The sequence below is a fragment of the Chiloscyllium punctatum genome, chromosome 39 (genome assembly GCF_047496795.1).
Source record: "Chiloscyllium punctatum isolate Juve2018m chromosome 39, sChiPun1.3, whole genome shotgun sequence".
NCBI lineage: Eukaryota > Metazoa > Chordata > Chondrichthyes > Orectolobiformes > Hemiscylliidae > Chiloscyllium > Chiloscyllium punctatum.
Genome location: NC_092777.1, coordinates 12250778 through 12274142, shown reverse-complemented (window position 1 = coordinate 12274142; position 23365 = coordinate 12250778). Strand labels below are relative to the sequence as shown.

General features: G+C 44.7%; 1 protein-coding gene across 1 annotated transcript in view; it reads right to left on the bottom strand.

The window, feature by feature from the left end:
- trim65 (tripartite motif containing 65) overlaps window positions 1-8363 on the bottom strand; it is a 36116-nt gene extending 27753 nt beyond the window's left edge. Inside the window, exons 1-2 of the mRNA XM_072558206.1 lie at window positions 7938-8363; window positions 4468-4563 (exon numbers count right to left, since the gene is read on the bottom strand). Of these exons, the coding sequence (XP_072414307.1) occupies window positions 4468-4563; window positions 7938-8363 (522 nt within the window). The remainder of the gene's footprint in view (window positions 1-4467; window positions 4564-7937) is intronic.
- Between the last annotated feature and the right edge of the window lie 15002 nt (window positions 8364-23365).

Sequence of the window (23365 nt, the reverse complement as noted above, 5' to 3'; positions counted from 1 at the left end):
ATTGGGTAGGGTGCTCTTCAGAGGGACAGTGTGGACTCAATGGGCCAAATGGCCTACTTCTGCACTGTGGAAATTCTATGATTAGCCAGGCTTACTTTCAAATTTCACCACCTGCCATAGAATCATCCTTATCCCTGAATTTCCCATGGCTAGTCCACCTAGCCTGCACATCTCTGGACACTATGGACAACTGAGCATGGCCAATCCACCCTAACCTGCACATCTTTGGACTGTGGCAGGAAACTGATGCACCCAGAGGAAACCCACACGGGTATGGAGAGAATGTGCAAACTCCATAGAATGTTGCTCAGACACTGTGAGACAGCAGTGCTGACCACTGTGCCACCCTAATGGTGACCATGTAATACTGTCGATTGTTATAAAAGCCAATCTATTTCACTACTGTCCTTCAGAGAAGAAAATCTGCCATCCTTACCTAGTCTGGCTACATGTGACTGTTGGACTATAACCTGGTGTTGTGTGATTTTTAACTTTGTCCACCCTAGTCCAACATCAGCTCCTCCAAGTCACATCTAAATATGTAGACATGTATACCTCACGGATATATGCACATGTATTTCTGTGCAGGCATATGTACTCGCAGGTTATTTGGTGAGTCTTTGATGATGCAGATGACTCATTGATCTCCCAGTGTATACTGACCATGTCTACATGTTATCACAGGATACCAGTGTAATCAATTCTCAGCTCAGAAGATAAATGCCTGTTTAGACTGTACTCCCATAAACTGTGAGGCTATTTATATGTTGTCAGCTTTGCCCAAATAGTGATTACTTTGGTAAAAGCCAAGAGCGACCAAATCCATGGAGCCACTTAAGAAAAAATGTCTGAATGAACACATCTGTTAATTCCTGCTTCAGTCACTGATCAGTTAAGCATCTTACCTCAGTACTTCACAAACTAATTTGACCCAATATGAAGATATGAAAATTTGTGTTACCCAGGGAAATCAAAACAGCAACAAGCCAGCAATTCCTAGTTTTTTTTTAAAATGTGTCTCTTAGTCTAGTCTTTCCCATGAAGGGAAACATCCAATCAGAATCCACCCTGTCAAGTCATACAGCAGGGAAACAGATCCTTCGGTACAATTCATCCAAGTCAACTAGATATCCTAAATTAATCTAATCCCATTTGACAGCACTTAATCCATATCCCTTTAACCTTTCCTATTCATGTACCCACACAGGTGCTTTTTAAGTGTTGTAATTGTGCCAGCCTCCACCACTTCCTCTGGCAGCTCATTCCATACATGCACCACCCTCTGCGTGAAAATGTTGCCCCTTCTTTCCCTTTTAAATCTTTCCCCTCTCCCCTTAAACCTATGCCCTCTAGTTCTGGACTCCCCCACCAAGGGAAAAGATCTTAGCTGTTCACCCTAGCCATGTCTCTAAATTTTTATAAACCTCTACAAGGTCACCCCTCAGCCTCTGACACTCCAGGGAAAACTAGCCTCGGCCTCTTCAGCCTCTCTCTATAGCTCAAGCCCTCCGACCCCAGCAACATCCTTGTAAATCATTTCTGAACCCTTTCAAGTTTCACATGGATAGGGTAAATTGACAAGGTATTTTCTCGATGGTGGGGGAGTCCAGTTCTCGAGGGCATAGGTTTAAGGTGAGAGGGGAAGGATTTAACCCCTTCCCTGGCGACTTTTTTTGGAGAAAACATTTCATTCTCAAACGAATTTTTTTATTGCTTTTTTTAAATAGTATTTTTAATGCTGATTATGGAAATAACTTTTGTTTTTATCTATTTCCAATGTTTTACTTGAAATGTTATTTTGAAGATACCATTTTCGGCAAAAACGAGGTAACTCGTCTTCCCATTTAAAAATTTTTTTTTTATTGATTGCTTTTTTTCCCCAACTTTATCATCAAAAGTAAAGGGGAATTACACATTTATTTTACTCTTTTTTAGCATGTCTTCTCAAAAATCTTTTTAAACTTTCTTTTCAATTTTCATAACCAAAAGTAAATGTAAATAAAATACTGTACTTATTTTATCTTTTATTTTATCTCATCTTCCCATACATCTTACTTTCTCTGGCATTTTATGAATGACTATTTGGTATGGTATTTTTCAAAGCATGGTACTACACATAAAGGTACATTACAGAGTTTACACATATATCGTGACTCCTTCCTGACTGGTTTCCCTCTATGGTCACGTTTCAGACAACACACAGCAGATTTCTTGTTGGATTTGTCTTCTTTTCTGCTGCTGGGACTTCCGTTGGAAAATGTCCTGGTGTAAAACGCGAACATCCTGGTGAAGTCGAAGTTCTCCCTACTACTTGAGTAGCTTGTAAATCTGCCCCATATTTTGCGATGATATCTCGTATAATCTGCATATGAAATTTCAGGTGTGTGAGGGCTTTTTTTCCTGCCTCGGCGACTGCTACATTGTACAAGATGTAAGAATTCCATACTGCAAGATCCATCAAATGGAAGAAGACTTTCTTGTAATATTTCTTACCCCATTTCCTTGTGATGGGATAATCTACTAGTTGTTGGTCCACCTTGTCAACTCCACCCATTGTAAAATTGTAATCATATACAACTGTTGGTGTCTTCACAGGCTTGGTGTCTTGTCTCAACATCCTTCATAGCGGGGTTGTGAATGGTTGAAAGCATTGCAACATCTTTCTTGTCCCTCCAAAGAAGAGTCATTACCTTACCTCTCTGAAATGCTGCAACTGCCCCTTTTTACAATTTTGCCCTTTCAGCTGTTCAGGCACTTCCTTTCTATTCAAATGGAGAGTTCCATAAATATCAGTGTACTGACTAACCAGAGTATCAGCTAATTGCGGACTAGTGTAAAAGTTATCCACAGTAACACAATAACCTTTACCAAGTAAAGGCTTCATCAGAGACAACACAACACGAGAACTCACGGGATATTCACTATATTCTGAATCAAACTGTGTTCCTTTGCCAACATAAATGATTACTCTATACACATATCCAGTCTTTGCTTCACACAAAAAAAAACTGCACTCCAAACCTCCTTTTTAGAGGTATGTACTGCACCCATCCTAACGTTCCCTTGAACAACATAAGGCTTTCGTCTACAGATAAATCTTGGTTAGGGGTATAACACTTCATCAAGTTCTCACTAAATATCATAAACACATCATAAACTTTATACAATTTTGGGTTGGGATGTGTTTCTGCATCAAAAGTTTCATTATTCACAAAATGAAAATACTGTTTTATCTTATTATGGCGCTTCAAACTGATCAGCTTCCGAAAAATTGGTCTTTCAAGTAGTTCATCTTTCGACCAGTTCATTTCTTGATCTGGCATTTTCACAATACCCCCAAGCATTTTCAAGGTGAAAAACACACAAATTTCTGCCTTTGTTACAGGGCGCCATATACAATCTCTTTCTCCAGTTTGTTCAGCAAAGCGATTAGTTTCGTCCACAACTCGATCAATAATTCTGTTGTCACATAAAAGACTAAAAAAATCCAAAGGAGTCATATCAGCTGTGACTTGATCAATTGATATTCCAGGTTTTCCAGTGAATGGGAAACGTGGTGGTGGAGGAAGCATGCATTCTTCCAACACCACATGTCGACACCAAATTCGTCCATCCTCCTCCTCCTCCTCACTTGAGAGAGAATAGCCATTATCAGACGAGCTTGCACTCTCATCTGATGATCCAAGCTTCTAATAGAAGGTTCATACTCATTGTCATCTTCTGAGCTCAACATCTGGGCATAATTTGTAAAAAAAAAAGCATCGACGCTTCTTGCAATGCCTGAGGCGGAAGAGACACACCTACCAGACGTATGAGTCACCGAGTATACTCGTTTCTAGCTGAGAAGGGCCCAGAAATGCCGAGAATTGACGTATAAACTCGTCTGTGGCTGTTTTTGACGAGTTTACTCGTCGCACTCTAAAAAAGACAAATTGGGTGAAGACAAGTTAACTCGTCTTTGCCAGGTAAGGGGTTAAAAGGGACCTAAGGGGCAACTTTTTCACGCAATGGATGGTGCATGTATGGAATGAGCTGCCAAGGGAAGTGGTAGAGGCTGGTACAATTACAGCATTTAGAACATATCTGGATGGTATATGAATAGGAAGGGTTTAGAGGGATATTGGCCAAATGCTGGTAAGTGCGCCTAGACATAATTAGGATATCTAGTCGGCATGGACAAGTTAGAGCGAAGGGTCTGTTTCCATGCTGTACATCTCTATGACTCCAAATCCCTTCAGGGTCTTATATGTCTCAATAAGATAGCTCTCATTTTTCTCCATCCCAGTGAGCAGAGGTCCAGCCTGTCTAACTGTTCGTCAATGTGGAGGTGTCAGTGTTGGACTGGGGTGGACAAAGTTAAAAAAGACATGACTTTCAAATAAATCTGTAGGACTATAACCTGGTGTTGTGTCATTTTTAATTTTTCCACGTAAGACCTTCATCCCAGATATCAGAATTGGTCAGTACCTTAACGGAAATCTTCTGCTGTTTGAGTGTATCGATTAACTCTTCTGTCTTCTTCACTTGTCGCCTCACCTCCTCATGCTTTGCCATAAGTTCCTTCTGAAAGATTTGATTAAAAAGTAAATAAATTAATCATTTCTAACCTTGACACCTTGGAATTGGATAGTGTCAAGGATTCAGCACTGTGTCTGATTGATAAGCCAGTGTAAGTCGAAAGGGAGGGCTGACGAGAGGTATACTGAGTCCTGTCTGCACTCTCATTAAAGATCCTATGGTTGTATTTGACTGCTCTCCTGTTGTTCCTGGCCAATATTTATTCCACAACCAGTATCACTAAATTACATTTTCTGGTCATTATCATTTTGCCATTTGTGAAACATTGCTGTGAGGCACTTGGATGCTGTATTTGCTATATTACAAAACACTAGAACTCCGTCCCCAGCAACACTGTGGCTGCAAATATTCCCCATGAACCACAGTGGTTCAGGAAGGCAGCTCACTTTCTCCAGGGACAAACAGGGATAGGCAATAAACAATGGCCTAGCCAGTAACACCCACTCTCTGCGAACAATATTTTTTAAAAATATATTTTTCCCTGGATGTAAGTTTACTTGCTGAGCTGGAAGTACCATGTTTAGATGTTTTATCACCGTACTAGGTAACATCTTCAGAGATATTTTTCACTGGCTGTGAAGCTCATTGAGACATCCCAAGGTTGTGAAAGATGCTATCTAAATGCAAACTCCTTTACTGTAAATGTAAGATGAAGAATTGTGTTCATTGCAAGCATAAACCTGTATTCTGGAGTGAACTCACTATTCTCCATCTCCTATGCTGGCAACTGGCATTGAACTTGAACACACAACATACATTGTACATAGCTCATTGTCTGTAAGTGATTATCATTTTAAAATATCCGTAGGTCATCATTACACTACCTGCTACAATTCCCAGTACTCCAATACGAATCACTTTATTTGGAATTTCCATCTAAGGTAATGTTTGAGTTGTAATCTTTCCCTGTTGCATTATGTGACCGTTGATCCTATGAGGCCGTTTTGTAGAACTCCAGATAGACAGTGAGAGAAAGAAAAAGATAGATAGACAACAAGAGAAAGCGAGAGATACTGGAGAAAATTAAGGATGATGGCAGGAAAACTGGGCGAGAGAAAGGCATTGATGAAGACAGAGAACAAGGAGAGGAAAGGAGACTGGGGAAGAAAAGGACAGAAAGATCACATCATCAGAATAAGGAATGTTACAACTAAGTGAAGACTGGGTTCAGCTTGAGCAGTACCAGGGCAGATTCATTGCTGCACAAAAAAAGTCTTCCTGTCCTCTTTGGGCACGATCCATATGTGCAGGACCATCACTCTCTACTCTCCTTCCCATCAATGACCACACCATCAGCTACCTGGAGCCCACACTTTGGAATTCCATCGAATAATCAACTACATTTCCATAGTCTCCTGTGAAACTGCCCTGAAAATACTATCTCAGTAATTTGTTTTTTGCCACCCTCTTAGTACCTCCTCCTTAGGTTGTGTCTCCACTTACACTTTTGTGAAATGCCATGGGACATTTTACTTTGTTAAAATGAATAATTCATCTAAGATTGGCATGGTGGCTTAGTGATTAGCACTATTACCTCACAGCACGAGGGCCCCAGGTTCGATTCTAGCCTTGGGTAACTGTCTGTGTGGAGTTTGCACATTTTCCCCATGTCTACATGGGTGTGCTCTGTTTTCCTCCCACAGTCCAAAGATGTGCAGGTCAGGTGAATTGGCCATGCTAAATTGCCCATAGTATTAGGTGCATTAGTCAGAGGGAAATGGGTCTGGGTGGGTTACTCTTTGGAGGGTCAGTATGGACTTGTTGGGCTGAAGGGTCTGTTTTCACACTGTAGGTAATCTAATCTCACTCTCATCGCTAACTAGACCAGCATTCAGTGTTGCCTTTGATAATATGTCTTCTTAAACCACTGCTATCCATTTTCCAGCTCCCCTCAGTTCTGATGTGAAATATTGATCTATTCAGTCTCCATAGACGATGCTAAACCTGCTGAGTTTCTCCAACAATTTCTGTTTTTGCCCTAGATTTCCAGCATTTACAATCTTTTTCACTTATTTAAATGGGCAAGGCTATTTGGCAAATATGGAACGTTTGGTTGCAATGATACAGTAATATAACAAAATGAAGGAAATAGTATTTAATCCTTATATTGGCCTCAGCTGGAGTATTTTGTTCCAGTGCTCGGAATACACGGGAGAGAAAGGTAAATGTGCCACGAACAAATCTGGCATTTATTAATCATGGGTACGATGAATCAGAGAAAACAGCACCACTGTGTAACTCAATTCCTACACTGCTCCCCCAACCCCAGTAGCTGAGAGAGACAGAATTTATGAGGAGCTCTCCTCCATTCACAGATTGTATTTCTCTTCTGCTCCCCTCATCCTAGACTGTTTCTGACCCACATTTGCTGATAGAATAAGGCAGTAGGCTATTCAGCCCCTCAGCTACTCCTCTGTTATTTTAACAGTGCCAATGTTTAAACTTTGGATGGGATACAGGGTAAGATTCCCCCTGCTTTTTGACTGAACGGTGCCAAAACATGGGATCATTTCTTACCAAGAGGACAGATAGTCCTTGATGTAACCTCTCATTCAGATAGGCCAGAGTGCTGGCACTGGACCCTCACCCTGAGCTTGGCGGGGGGGGGGGGGGGGGGGGGGGGGGGAAATGAACCCACAACTTTGCAAATCTGAGGGGGCATGTTTGTTTTGGCAGGGAGGGTAGAAGCATTGCATTCCAACAGGAGGATGTGTCACTGCCCAACACTATGCCACCAGGTGAAGCACCGCTGGGAAGTGAGGGGAGGCAGAGGGACATCACAATTGGTCGAATAGGACCATAAAGCGGAGGAGCCAGTCAGCCATTCAGCCCTTCCAATCTGCTCGGCTATTCAATGATTAAAAATCTATCTCGTGTGAACACACTTCATAACCAAGCCTTGACAAGCCTGAGGAGGGGGAGTTGGGGAGGGGATGGTGCGTAAGGCAGAGGAAATCGCTGTCCCCAGTCCTCTCCCTTTGGGGTAAAGAATTTCACAACCCTCTGAGAGAGGAAATTCCTCCCCATCCCCGTCTTAGATGGGTCACCCCTTGATGGCCTCTGGGTCCGAGAGGGGAAACAAATCTCTCTATATCAGCCCTGCCTGGTTCACCCTAACCTCTGGCTGTGCTCACTGCAGACTGACCTCTCTCTCTCTCTGATCTCTGGCAGTGCCCATTACAAACTGACCTCTCTCTCCCTGACTTCTGGGTGTGTCCATTCCAGACTGACCTCTCTCTCCCTGACCTCTGGCTGTGCCCATTACATACTGACCTCTCTCTCTCTCTGATCTCTGGCAGTGCCCATTACAAACTGACCTCCCTCTCCCTGACCTCTTGCTGTGCCCACTGCAGACTGACCTCTCTCTGCAGCCTGGCGTCCTCCACAGTGATCAGGTCATGGCCTTTATGTTTACCGGTGGTACAGACCGAGCAGATGCACTGGCGGTCGGTGCTGCAGTATAACTCCAGGGCTCTGCGGTGATGGGGGCAGCTGCCGGACTCTGCTGCCGGGGACAGGGGGGTCTCGGGGCTCCGCACTCTCAGGTAATTGACCATGTCCTCCAGCAGCAGGTTCCGGGCCAGCGGCTCGGGCCGCTGCGGGAACAGCTTGCGGCAGTTCGGGCAGTCGAAGGGGCCAGCAGGACTCTGCCTGTCCCAGTGAGCCCGGAGGCAGCGCAGGCAGAAGGTGTGGCCGCAGGAGATGGTCACCGGTTCGCTGAACATATCCAGGCAGATGGCACATAGCAGCTTCTCCTCCAGCTCCTGGCAATCAGTAGCCGACATGGTACAGCCGACAGCTCCCTGGATAAAGTGAAACCGAAAGTACAGCCTCCTTCCTGTCTCCAGTGTCGAGGGGGGGGGGGGCAGAGGGGTAATTCCCCACCTCTGGAGCCACCCTGCACTCCTGTTTCCAAAAGCTTCCCCATTATTCACACCACCACTCCCACCTCCTGCCCCAACTAACCTCCCAATTCCCCCTCTTCCAAATCACTCCCCCCCCCCCCCACTCCCCCCTCTCCCAACACCACCTCCCCCTACCCAATTCTCCTTCCAAAACCAGCAGCCCCCCCCCCAACAACTCTTCCCTCTCCAACACCACTCTCCGCACTCACCTGTCTCACAACACCTCCCCTCTCTCACTCACCCTTCGCCAATACCAGCCCCTGCCTCAACACCCTTCCTTCCCTAACTCCCCCCACAACTCCCCCCTCTCCCAACACCACCGCCCCCTACCCAATTCTCCTTCCAAAACCAGCAGCCCCCCCAACAACTCTTCCCTCTCCAACACCACTCTCTGCACTCACCTGTCTCACAACACCACCCCTCTCTCACTCACCCTTCACCAATACCAGCCCCTGCCTCAATACCCTTCCTTCCCTAACTCCCCCCCACAACTCCCCCTCTCCCAACACCACTTCCCCCTACCCAATTCTCTTTCCAAAACCAGCAGACCCCCCCAAAACTCTTCCCTCTCCAACACCAGTCTTCCCACTCACCTGTCTCACACCACCCCCCCCCACACACCCTTCACCAATACCAGCCCCTACCTCAACACCCTTCCTTCCCTAACTCCCCCCAACCCCCCCCCTCACAACACCACCTCCCCTACCCAATTCTCATTTCTAAACTAGCAGCCCTCCTTAACTCCTCCCTTTCCCAAAGCAATCCTCCCCACTCACCTATCTCCCAATACCAGCCCCTCCCTAATTCTTCCCTCTCCCAACACCACCCCCTCCCTAACTCAGCCCTCCCCAACACCAATCCATCCCAACACCCCGCCCTCCTCCATCAAAGTCACACCCTCCCCAACTCACCCATCTCCCAAAACCTTCCTCTCTCCTAAACCATCCTCTCTCCAACTTACCACTCTCCTACACTACCCACTCCCCTTTCCCCAACACCACCCCCTCTCCAAAACCCCTCTCCCAATTCATCCCTCCCCCAACATCACTCCCTCCCCAATCACCCCTCTCAACAGCAACTCCATCCTTCCCCCCATTTATGAAGATCCCTCCAGCCTTCTTAAAGTGCGGTGTGGATGTTGTACCCAGTGTCTTGATTTATGAAACCCCAAGATCCTAAACACATTAATGATCTTTCAGTATGCCCCACCACTTTCAAAGAGGTGTGCTCATGAAGTCTCAGGACTCTGAATCACTGAGCATCCTTCAGACCTGTGCCATTAATTCCATATTTCACTCCTCTCCGACCCTTCTGCCAAAATGCATGACCTCATACTTTGCTGTTTTAAATTCCATGTGCCAAGTTCTGCGCATTCTTCTAGTCTATGACCTGTTGCAGTTGATTCATATCATCATCACTGTCTGTCACCGCTCCAAGTTTAATATTTGACAAACTTTGAAATTTTATTTTTTATTCCACTATCTAAGCCATTTACACATATCAAAAAGAGAGTTCCATCACCCCTCAGTAGGAAAACTACCATGAACCACGACCCTCTGGTTTCTCTCCATAAACCAATACTTTGCTGCACTCAACAAATGACCCTCCTATTCAATGAGTCTCAATTTTGTTCACCAATGCTTGACATGGTATGTTGTCAAAAGCATTCTGAAAACTCATGCAGACAACACCCACTGCATTCCTTTCATGTACATTATCAAAATAAGTCAGTTTACTCAAACAGAATCCTGTTTTCAAATCTGCCTCCTGAATTAACTCAAACTCTCCAAGTCTCTGTAAATTTTTATCCTTGATTATTCTTTCTAAAACATTACCACTGATTGGCCCTATTGGTACCCTGAATGCTCTGCCCCCCTTGAAGAGGGCATCACATTTACCCCTCTATAATCCTGTGGGACCTCCCCTACTCTCAGAGAGGTTTATGACAAAGCCTTTGACCATCTTCACCCGCACTTGCCTTATCTACCGAGGTTGTAGATGCCCTATCCATTCTCAAGCACAGCCCCTGGCCAGTCTCTTTTCAATAGAAAGATAGAAATTAGGAGTAGGTCATTTGGCCCTTTGAGCCGGCTCTGTCATTCAATATGATCATGACTGATGCTTTATCTCAAAGAACGAAGAACAGTACAGCACAGGTTCAGACCCATCTCAATGCCACATTCCCATTCTCTTCCCATATATCTTGATGCCTTTAATACCGGTATCCCCCACTATCCAAAAGTAGAGCGTTCCAATGAAACCTTTCGTAAGCTGAAATGGTGGAAAGCAAAGCATTATTTTATTTGGGAAAAAGTTTGCCTTTTTTAATAATTTATTTTTATTAAGAAAAAATAGATTTTTAAATATTACAACAAATACAAAACAATGCAATTCAAAACAGTACAAAAATAGTACAAAACTAAACCCAAATAATAAAAAAATTCCCCTCCTATACGAATGTATAAACATATATAGAGAAGTATAAAATTTTAAAAAAACCTAAACTAGCTATTTAACTAACTAAATAAATACCTAACAACAAACAGATAAATAGTAATAACTCAGCCCAGCCAAACAAAACACTCATACATTCACAGTTCCTCCTCCCTGGATATTGGACTCATGAAACACAATCGTTACGGCTATATAAAAGCCCTTGTTAGTGAGGCAGATAAATCTGTGTCCAGGTATTTCAAAAAGGGTTGCCATGTCTTGTAAAAATTCTCAGTTTTGTGGTGTACCATATTTGTGAGAAAATCCAGGGGAATATGCTCCATAACAATCTTCCGCCAACCCGACAGGCCTGGGGGGTTTTCTGATATCCAACCTAGCAAGATATTCTTCCTTGCACAGAATGTAAGAATATTGAAAAGTTTTGCCTTATGCGAGTCTGCAGGAAATACAATGGGTAGGCCCAAAAAGAGCGAAATAGGGTCCTTCTCCACCCCTACACCAAAAATCCTCTCCATTGCACCCAGCTCTCTTTCCCACATCTTGCAGAGTCGATCAGACTCATCTCAGGTGGCACCCCCCAATTGGTGATATAGAGTACAGACAGAGAGTGTACTCTTAGCCCTTAGTACCTCTCTTTCTATGTCAGATTTGTAGGGATCAGTCATAAGTGTGGTCCTTTTTTGAATAAAATCCCTTACTTAAAAAAAACTAAAGAGGTCTCTATTAGGTAACTTGTACTTCCGCACTAACTGATCGAAGGACATCATTACATCTCCCTCAAATAAATCAGCCATGCAAGATATCCCGCCTCAGGCGACTGACTGTGTGGAGTTTGCACGTTCTCCCCGTGTCTGCGTGGGTTTCCTCCGGGTGCTCCGGTTTCCTCCCACAGTCCAAAGATGTGCAGGTAAGGTGAATTGGCCATGCTAAATTGTCCGTAGGGTTAGGTAAGGGGTAAATGTAGGGGCATGGGTGGGTTGCGCTTCGGCGGGTCGGTGTGGACATGTTGGGCCGAAGGGCCTGTTTCCACACTGTAATGTAATGTAATCTAATCTAATCTAATATACCCTTAGCTGCCCAACGTTTAAATCCTGAATCTATCATACCTGGTTGAAAACTCGGCATACCCACTAAAGGTGTAAACAAAGATGTTCTGCCAATATTACCTTCCATCTGTCGAATTGCCCTCCATGCTTTAACAGTATTGATGACTATTGGGTTATGGCAATATTCTCTAACTGTCCTCACCTTGTCCAAAAACAGCAAACTGGTAAGGGGGCACCTTGCCTGGGAGACTTCGATATCTAGCCATATCGAAAGAGGGTCCCCACAAACCCAATCACTTACATAGGTCAAAAGCGAGTTTAATTGGTCATTTTTAATGTCCGGAAGGCCTACTCCCCCCAGTCTGTGAGGCAACTACAGTTTGGCTCATTTAATGAGGGGCCGTTTACGGTGCCAGATAAAGGAGCTGAACCAACTGTTCAGTCTCCTGAGTGTTTGTTTATTGAAAATCAGGGGGAGCATCTGTATAGGGTATAGCAAACGAGGGAGAATATTCATCTTAATAAGCGCTATCCAACCCAACCATGAGACTGGAAGTGCCTCCCATCTTTGGAGATCTTGTTTAATTTTTTCAAATAATTGAGTAAAATTGGCTTTGAACAGCCAATCCAGAACTGGAGTAATGAATATGCCCAAATACACAAAACCCCCCTGTGATCACCTAAATGGGAATCTATAGTCACTCTCAAGAGCCAACTCTTTCGTAAGACCACCCATAGGCATAGCCTCTGATTTAGCAAAATTAATCTTATACCCTGAAAAAGCGCCAAACGCGTGAATACATGGTATCAGGCAAGGCACTGAAACTGCTGGATTTGTCAATTAGAACATTAGAACATCATCTGCATACAGCGAGATCTTATGTAATTCTGACCCCACTTCTGGAGCTGATATATTGAGATCCCCACGAATGGCCTCTGCCAACGGTTCAATCACCAACGTAAAAAGTAATGGTGAAAGGGGACAGCCCTGCCGGCTGCCCCTGGAAATATTAAAATTGCTTGATCGTACCCCGTTGATAAAGACCGCAGCGAGAGGTACACTGGAGAGAGCCTTTACCCGTCTTATGAAAACTTCGCCCAGACCAAACCGGTCTAGAGTATAGAAAAGGTACGGCCACTCAACTCAGTCAAATGCCTTCTCTGCATCTAAAGAAATCACCAATCGCCACAGTATTGACTGCTGTTGGCATGCTTGAATTACGTTAAGCAGCCTCCTAACGTTATTGGAGGATCTGCAGCTCTTTATGAAGCCTGTCTGACCCTCTTTAATAATAGAAGGTAACACAGTCTCCAGCATTAACGCGGGAGCCTTAAACAGGATCTTAAAATCCACATTTAATTGCAAGATGGGCCTGTATGAAGCACAGTCTTCCGGATCCTTCCCCTTTTTAAGGATAAGTGAAATATTGGTCTCTCTCAGAGATGGTGGGAGACAATCATGACTGTATGAATCATTAAACATAATCAGCATCAGGCCTGACCGTATACTTATAAATTCCTGAGAGAATTCACTGGGAAGTCCATCAGGACCGGGCGCCTTTCCACTCTGAAGCTGCCTCACAGCTTCCTGCACTTCTTGCTCTGATAATGGGGCATTAAGAAAGGACTGTTGTTCGAGAGTCACACCCAGGAGCTTCAGATCTCTAAAACAGGATTCCATTTTGGCCTGCCCCACCTCACAATTCTCAAACTGATATAACTTAGAGTAGAATCTCTGGAACGCCACATTAATCTTTTTAGAATCACATGTTAGGTTCCCAGACCCTTCCCTAATCGCTGTAATGGTTTGTGGGGCACTTCTCTTTCTGGCAAGGTATGCTAAGTATTTGCCTGGCTTGTCACCATGCTGGTATAACCTTTGCTTTGCAAAAGCCAGCTCCTTCTTTGCCGTCTGTGTGAGGACATAATTTAGTGCAGACCGCAGTGCTGTAATCCTCTGTAGTTTGACCAACGAGGGTCTGTCAAAATAGGCCTTCTCGGCTGCCTTCAACCGTGTTTCAAGGAGACATTGCTGCTCACCCTTCTGCCGCTTCTTACTTGTGGAATATGAAATAACTAATCCTCTGGCATAAGTTTTGGCAGTTTCCCAGAGAACAGATGGGAAACCGAGCCTATGTTGATGTCTAGGAATACCCGAAATTCCCTAGAGAAATACTCCACAAACTTGCTGTCCATGAGAATAAAGTACCTTGAATCCACTGTAACATCCTTAATTTTAACCATGAGGTACACTGATCAGAGGATGGCAATATTACCAATCGTACAGGATACCACCAGATCTAGGGTTACCGCAGGGGTCAGAAAAAAAATCAATCCTCGTGTGACATCTGTGCGGATTGGAGAAAAACGTGAGATCCCTAACTGTAGGGTGGAGACACCTCCAGACGTCCACCAATCCTAATTCCCCACACAAACCCAATAACTGTTTAGTGTGTGCAGAGTGTGTCGAGGGACCTTTCGGCAACCTGTCTACTGTGGGGTTCATGAGGCAGTTAAAATCTCCCCCTATAATGATCTGCCGAGACTTGAGACTTATCAGTTTAGAAAAAGCATCTACCAAGAATTTAAGAGGATGAACTGGGGGACAATAAACATTTAAAATGCCATATTCTTCCCCATTTATCAAGGCTTTAAGAATTACAAACCTCCCGTATGTGTCTTTACCACATTCCAACAATTTAAATGAGAGATTTTTCCTTACCAATATAGCCACTCCCCTACTTCTGGTGTTAAATGATGAAAAATAATCTCGGACAAAGCCATTCTGCTGTAATTTCAGATGCTCCTTGTCATCCAAATGTGTCTCCTGTAAAAAAAAACATCCACCTTCTCCTTTCTAAGACTCAAGAGTACCTTCTTCCTCTTAATTGGTGAGTGACTTCCCTTGATATTCCAGGTACACCATTTAATCAAATCATTAGCCATAATCTTCTGCAATTACATTTAAATGCCAGAGAGGAGGAACCCGAACCACAAATTGCTGAGTCTTAGTGTTGCATGATCCACCAAATACAAAAACGACATAAACTAAAACCACTACATTTAACAAACATACAAAATCATTAAAAATAAAAAAACAACAAAAACCAGAAAACAAACCAACATATAAAGCGCCAATAGCGCTGAGTAGGGGAACTCACCCCCTGCCCAGTGGGGGCAACTACCCGTCCCAAACTGCCCATAAATAGGTATCTAACCATCTCAACCACCTTCACTTCTCCCAGCTAGAGCCACATCGCAAGCACAAGCTAAAAAGAATAAACACCTCATAGAATATCAATATGAATAAAAAAACATTCTTTTATAAAAAAGGGAATAAATACCCCACCCATCCTTTGGTATGTCCTAACTTAGAAATTTAAAATGTACATCTTAACCACCGCCAGACATAGTTTGAACCAAATTATTATCAATAGAGGGAAAAAAAGGGGAAAAACAAAGCTCCAACCGGATTTCCTCCATTTCTTTTACAGAATGATAAACACATACCCAAGCAGCGATATTTTTACATACTACAATTGTTTAAATTAGGTTAGTTTGTCCACAAAGTCTCTTGCCTTCTCCGATGTGTCAAAGAGATGCATGGATCCATCTAAGGTGATCCGAAGCACTGTCGGATATCTCGGGGAGTACTGAATCCCAAGCTCCTTCAATCTTCTCTTGACACCATCGTACGATTTTCGTTTCTGGATCACCGCCGCTGAAAAGTCCTGAAAAAACATGATCTTAGACCCCTTGTAAATTAGGACCTTTGGATCCTTCCCCTGGAGTCTGGAAGCCTCCATGACTCTCTCCTTATCCCGGTAATGATGGAACCGCACCAGGAAAGGACGAGGGTGTTGATCCAGACCCAGGGGACAGGGGATCTCCCATCCACTGCCTCCAACCTCATAGTCCCATAACCCCGCACCACCCGTTTCTACCTCCTGCCCAAAATCTACAAACCTGACTGCCCCGGCCGACCCATTGTCTCAGCCTGCTCCTGCCCCACCGAACTCATCTCTGCATACCTCGACACGGTCCTGTCCCCCTTAGTCCAAGAACTCCCCACCTACATTCGGGACACCATCCACACCCTCCACCTCCTCCATGATTTTCACTTCCCCGGTCCCCAGCGCCTTATCTTCACCATGGACATCCAGTCCCTGTACACCTCCATCCCCCATCACGAAGGACTCAAAGCCCTCTGCTTCTTCCTTTCCCACTGTACCAACCAGTACCCTTCCACTGACACCCTCCTTCGACTGACTGAACTGGTCCTCACTCTGAACAACTTCTCTTTCCAATCCTCCCACTTCCTCCAAACCAAAGGAGTAGCCATGGGCACCCACATAGTCCCCAGCTATGCCTGCCTCTTCGTAGGATATGTGGAACAGTCCATCTTCCGCAGCTACACTGGCACCACCCCCCACCTTTTCCTCTGCTACATCGATGACTGTATCGGCGCTGCCTCGTGCTCCCACGAGGAGGTTGAACAGTTCATCCACTTTACCAACACCTTCCACCCCGACCTCAAATTTACCTGGACCGTCTCAGACTCCTCCCTCCCCTTCCTAGACCTCTCCATTTCTATCTTGGGCGACCGAATCAACACGGACATTTACTATAAACCGACCGATTCCCACAGCTACCTAGACTACACCTCCTCCCACCCTGCTCCCTGTAAAAACGCCATCCCATATTCCCAATTCCTTCGTCTCCGCCGCATCTGCTCCCAGGAGGACAAGTTCCAATATCGAACAACCCAGATGGCCTCCTTCTTCAAGGACCACAATTTCCCCCCCAGACGTGGTCGACGATGCTCTCCACCGCATCTCCTCCACTTCCCGCTCCTCCGCCCTTGAGCCCCGCCCCTCCAATCGCCACTAGGACAGAAGCACACTGGTCCTCACCTACCACCCCACCAACCTCCATGTACATCATATCATCCATTGTCATTTCCGCCACCTCCAAACGGACCCCACCACCAAGGATATATTTCCCTCCCGTCCCCTATCAGCATTCCGAAAAGACCACTCCCTCCGTAACTCTCTCGTCAGGTCCACAATCCCCCCCACCAACCCAACCTCCACTCCCGGCACCTTCCCCTGCAACTGCAAGAAATGCAAAACTTGCGCCCACACCTCCCCCCTTACTTCCCGTCAAGGACCCAAGGGATCCTTCCATATCCGCCACAAATTCACCTGCATCCGCTGCACCCAATTGGGGAGACAGGCCGCCTACTTGCGGAACGTTTCAGAGAACACCTCTGGGACACCCGGACCAACCAACCCAACCACCCCGTGGCTCAACAATTCAACTCCCCTCCAACTCCACCAAGGACATGCAAGTCCTTGGACTCCTCCACTGCCAGACCATACCAACACGACGGCTGGAGGAAGAGCGCCTCATTTTCTGCCCAGGAACCCTCCAACCACAAGGGATGAACTCAGATTTCTCCAGTTTCCACATTTCCCCTCCCCCCACCTTGTCTCAGTTCCAACCCTCAAACTCAGCACCACCTTCCTAACCTGCAATCTTCTTCCTGACCTCTCCGCCCCCACCCCACTCCAGCCTATCACCCTCACCTTTACCTCCTTCCACCTATTGCATTTCCAACGCCCCTCCCCCAAGTCCCTCCTCCCTACCTTTTATCTTAGCCTGCTTGGCACACTTTCCTCATTCCTGAAGAAGAGCTCATACCCGAAACGTCGATTCTCCTGTTCCTTGGAGGCTGCCTGACCTGCTGCGCTTTTCCAGCAACACATTTTCAGCTCTAAAAGTGTATTGATTACCATCTTGAATATTCCGGCGCTTTCTCCTGTTCCATTTTATCCCAGCCATCTGTTTTAACCCTTTCCATCTGTATTCTCTACTATCTCCACTTCTAGTAACAGGTTGTTAAATTCCTCTTTATTCACAAGCATTGAGATAAAGTGGCTCATTAAATAATGAGCCCGACCCTACACTTCTAACCATGTAGCAACCCCTTGTTAAGCACTGAGTCTGTCTCTTGCTGCCCATTATTTATGTCCTAGCAAAAAAAAGAGTTTTGGATTTCCTTTTATCATCGAGTCCCTACAGTATGGAAGTAGGCCATTCAGTCCATCAAGTCCACATTGACCCTCCGAAGAACATCCCACCTAGACCCACCCCATCCCTGTAACCCTGCATTCCCCACGGCTAATCCACCTCAGCCGCACATCTCAGAATATGGGCAATTTAGCATGGCCAACCAACCTAACCTATACATCTTTGGACTGTAGGAGGAAACCAGAGCACAGGGAGAACATGCAAACTCCATATAGACAGTCCCCTGAGGGTAAAATCACACTCAGGTACCTGGCACTGTGAGGCAGCAGTGCTGATCACTGAGCCATCCTAATGTTAGTGTTAATCTTAAATGTTTTATGTTAGTGGCCATTCTATTCTCCTGTTCCTATTTTGCCAGCAACGTTTTCTTCATATTTCCTCTGAATGTGCTATATTTGGCTGATTCTTACTTGAATAATTAACTTGACATCCATCATACATTCCTGCATTAAATTGTTTCATTATATTCCATATCTCCCGCATCATCCAACAAGTCCTGGTTTTGGTTCTGCAATATTTCTCTATTCTTGGAAAGTGCCTGACCTGTCCTTGAAACATACCCGATTGTATCATTCCAGGTTCTCCTGTCAATCTGTGACTCCATTACAGCCTGATGACTATATAGTCTAAGCTGCATGACTGCAGAGCTTCCGCACATACAAATCTACATGTATTGGCTTCTACTTTTGGAAGGTGCTGGGTAGTCCATGAAGCAGAAAAATTAATTGAAGGAAACATTGCTTTCTCAGACCTTTTCCCTGTGGCCACAGGAAATGCAATACCTGCCGTCACACCTCCATCAAGGCCCCAAAGAATCATTCCAAGTCTGGCAGAGATTCACCTACATTTCCTCGAACCTGATGTATTGCACCTGATGTTCCCAATGTGGTCTCCTCTACATGGGAGCGACTGAGTGCAAACTCGGGGACCGGTTTAGGGAACATCCATGGCCCGCATGCTCCAATCAACTCCACCTCCTGGTTGCCAGCCATTTTAACTCCCCCTCCCATACCCCCATAAGTCCATCCTGGGCCTCCTCCAATGGAAAATTAGGCCACACCACCTAACCTGGAGGAAGAACACCTCATCTTCCACCTCGGGAGCTTACAACCTAATAGTTTCATAGTAATAGAAGCAGGACTAGGCCACTTGGTCCATCAAGCCTGCTCCACAATTTATTAAGATCATGGCTGATCTATCCATTGTCTCAGCTCCTCCTACCTGTGTTATCTCCAGAACCCTTAATTTCCATACCAGGCAAAAACGCATCCAACTGTTTCTTCAATATATTTAATGAAGCTGCCTCTACTGATTCCTTCGGCAGAGAATTCCATAGGTTCACCACTCTCTGGGAAAAGCAGTTCCTCCTCATCTCTGTCCTAAATCCACTCCCCTAATCTTGTAGCCATGTCCACTGGTTCTGGTTGCACCCATTAGCAGAAACAACTTGCCTGCCCCTATCTTATCTCTATCCCTTTCATAATTTTATATGTTTCCATAAGATCCCCTCTCATTCTTCTAAATTTTAATGAGTACAGTCCCAGGCAGCTCCAACCTCTCCTCATAGGGTAACTCCCTCATCTCCGGAATCAACCTGGTGAACCTCCTCTGCACTGCCTCCAAAGCCAGTGTTTCCTTTCTAAAGTAAGGAGACCAGAACTGTTCACAATACTCCAGGTGTGGCCTCACCAACACCTTGTACAATTGCAGCAAAACCCCCTGGTCTTAGATTGATCCCTCGAGAAATGAAAGCCAATATTCTGTATGCCTTCCTGACTACCTGTTGACCCCGCAAATCAACTTTTAGCGATTCATGTATGAGCACTCCTAAGTCCCTCTGCACAACAGCACGCTGCAATCTTCCACCATTTACATAATACTCTGACCTACTATTTTTACTTCCAAACCTTATGGCCTCAACATAGAATTCACCAGCTTCCAAATCTCCCCACCCCCCACCTCATCTGAGGTCCAGCCCTGCCACTCCACCCCGCCCTCCTGAACTGACCTAACCTGTCCATCTTCCTTCCCACCTCTCTGCTCCAACCTTCCCATTGACCTATCACAATTACCTCCTACCTGCATCCACCTATCGCCATCCCACTCACCTTTCCCCCAGCCCTATCCCCTCCCCTATTTATTTCTCAGCCCCTTTCCCCCTCCCCAGACCTGATGAAGGGCCCTGGCCAAAACGTTGACTCTCCTGCTCCTCTGATGCTGCTGGACCTGCTGTGCTTTTGCCAGCTCCACAGTTTATTGATTCCATCATTACTTTCTCATCCCATTGAAGGTAGCTCTCTTCTAATTCAGAAGTATTCATTTTGATTGTTCCTTGCTTTTCTTCATTGCTCATCAAATCCTTATGAAACCATGGTTACTTTTTTAGCTGTTTGTCCACCATCCCTGTGTTGAGAAACCTCCCCTGGTTCACAGTCAAGCAATGCCTCAATTTTAAAACTGTAATCCTTGTTTTCAGTTCTTTCCAGGATCTCATCCCTCCTGTCCTGTAACTTGCCCCAATTCCATGACTGTTATGATGCTTAAGCTTATCTCATTTGACCTTTTCAGTAACTATGCTTTTAATTGCTGATACCTTTAATGGCTGAGATCCTAAGCAATATTACTTCTGTTTTTTTTTAAATGGACAGCTTATTATTTTAAGTCTTTTAATTTTTTTGCATTTTAAATAAACTATTATAATTCCGCTTTAACATGATTGTGGAAAGAGACGAAGATAGAGCAGGAGTTAGAGTTATCAACCGAACAACACCAATTTTGCTAAGCTGAGGAATAGTTTCAGCAAGACTGGGCTGGAAGTAACATTAATCAGTGTCAGAGCAGCAGGAGACATTCAGAGGACATTCAAGAGGTTCAGAGTATTATGTTCCCACAAAGCAAATCTACAGCACCCTGGATATCAAGGAGCATACAGGATAAGACAGAAAAGGAAAGCTTATATCTGACACTGCGTACTCAATACTATGGACAGCTGAGAGTATAGAAAATGGAGGGATGAAATCAAAAAGCAAATTCGAAAACAAAGAAAGAGTGTGAAAGAATATTGGCAAAAGAGTCATTTCAAAGATGTTTTATCAATACATTGAGTAAAAGGATAACTAAAGAAAGAATATAGCCCATAACAGATTTAAAAAAAATGTAGAAGTGGAACATATTGATATGTTTCTTGATGAATACTTTGTGTTGGTCTGCAGCAAAGAGGGGAATGCTGCAGATATTGTAGTTAAGGAGGCAGAGGACATGATAATTATAGGGAGGGAAGAAGTATTAATTTGAAAGTGGATAAATCACCATTGCCGGATGAAGTATACCCAAGGCTGTTCAAATCGCCAGGGAGAAAATAGCAGAAGGTCTGACCATAATTTTCCAATCCTCTCTCGATGTACGTGTGATATTTGTCAGTGTAGTACGAGAGGCTCAGGCAGGATGAATACTCCTGGTCAGCTCGACTCGGGCAGCAGGTAAAAGGAGCAGAGACATTCAGATTTGTGGGAGACGCCTGTATTTGGGGATGTGTGTGAAAAAAGAAACCCAAGAGGGTCTTCATAGGAAGACTGTAAGTTGATCAATTGGTGAGAAACTGCTGCTGGAGAATGTGTCTAAGTAGCTTAAAACTAGAAAGACATAAAGAAGAAATAACTATTTAGACTTTAATAAGAAAAATGAGCAAAACAGAGGTAGAATTGAATTAAGTTAAAGGAAAATAACATTTTAAAGCTAACTAAAGGAAAATAAAGGTAGTGCAAGTGAAAGTGAGGTCACTACGAAGATTTTATTTATTCTAAGGACAAGCAATAGTTTTCTGAGCTATTGTGTGTCAAGTCAGCAAGTGGAAGGGACATCCTGTGTTCTGTATGAAATCATAGATATACCACGTAGCCGGACAAATACAGCTGCAGCAAACACCACCGACAACACAAACTTGAGCTCCAGGTTTCAGAAATTCAGCAATGGCTGGAGTCACTGCTGTGCATCCACGAGATAGAAGAGTACGTAGAAGATAGAATGGACAGAGAGGAGATCACACCGCAGAATAGAAGTGTCCAGGCAGAGAGGGACTACGAGGCAGTCTAAGAAAACCAGGCAGGTTTGGAAACTAGTGAAGGCCACAGTTCCTCAGGAGAATGCAACCAGAGCCAAGTCCATGGCATCATGAGATAAATGGAGGGGCAATAGTGATTGGGGATCAGACAGGCAGCTTTGCATCAATAAACATGATTGCAGATTGCTGCATTGCCTCCCTGGTGAAGCATCAAGAATATCACAGAGCATCTGTAGGATATTCTTTTGGGGGAAGGAGATCAGTTATAAGTCATAGTCCCTACTGATATCAACAACACAGGTAGGAAGAGAGAGGTTCTGAAAATAGATTTCAGAGAGTTAGGAAGGAAATTAAAATGTTGGACATCAAGGGCAGTAACTTCAGGATTACTCCCAGCGCCACACGCTAGTCAGCATAAGAACAGGAGGAATGATAAAATGAGCATGTGGTTGGAGAACTAGTGTAGGAGGGCGGGCATCAGACTTCTGAGGCACTGGGACCAGTTCTGGGGCATGTAGGAGTTGTACAAGCCGAACAGGTTACATCTTAACAGAATTGATGTGCTCACAGGAAGGTTTGCTGCAGTGGCTGGAGTCACTGCTGTGCATCCTTGAGACAGAAGACCATGTGGATAGTACTTGCGTTTGGCATGTGCAGGTACTTCCCTGTTGTAGTGCAGCTGCAATACTGGCTCAAAGCTCAGGAATTCTACCCCCTGCCCCCCACAAACTGTTTGTCTCTACTATATGTTTTTCATCTTTAAGTCACTTCTTAAAACCTGCTTCTGTGACCAAGAGTACCCCAATTAGTTTGCTCAATGCTCCAGTGAGTACCTTGGACATTGTATTATGTGAAAGTTGTTGTCAAAGAGTAAAGATTCATCATGAGAGAGCAGAGTGATAATCAGCAGGTTTCCTTGTCCATGGTTGACAGATGCCCTGGAGATTTCATGGCACCCAGAGTCAATCTGGAGAACTCCTATAGCCAGCCCCTTCTGACTGTATACCATGTGGTTGCCATCTTTCGTGGTTCTGTGCTATAGAATGAGATAAGAGGCGTATTGGATGTTGACATAAAGAAATAATTCTAGGTATGACTGTGCCACGTAGTTTGCTGCTTGATGCGTTTGTGGGACTTTGCCAGAAGTCCCCATAATAATTGTAGAATTCTCTAAGGTGTACTGGGCTTGGGCAGACCTTTGTCGTTTGATTTGAGTGTGTTGCTGGAAA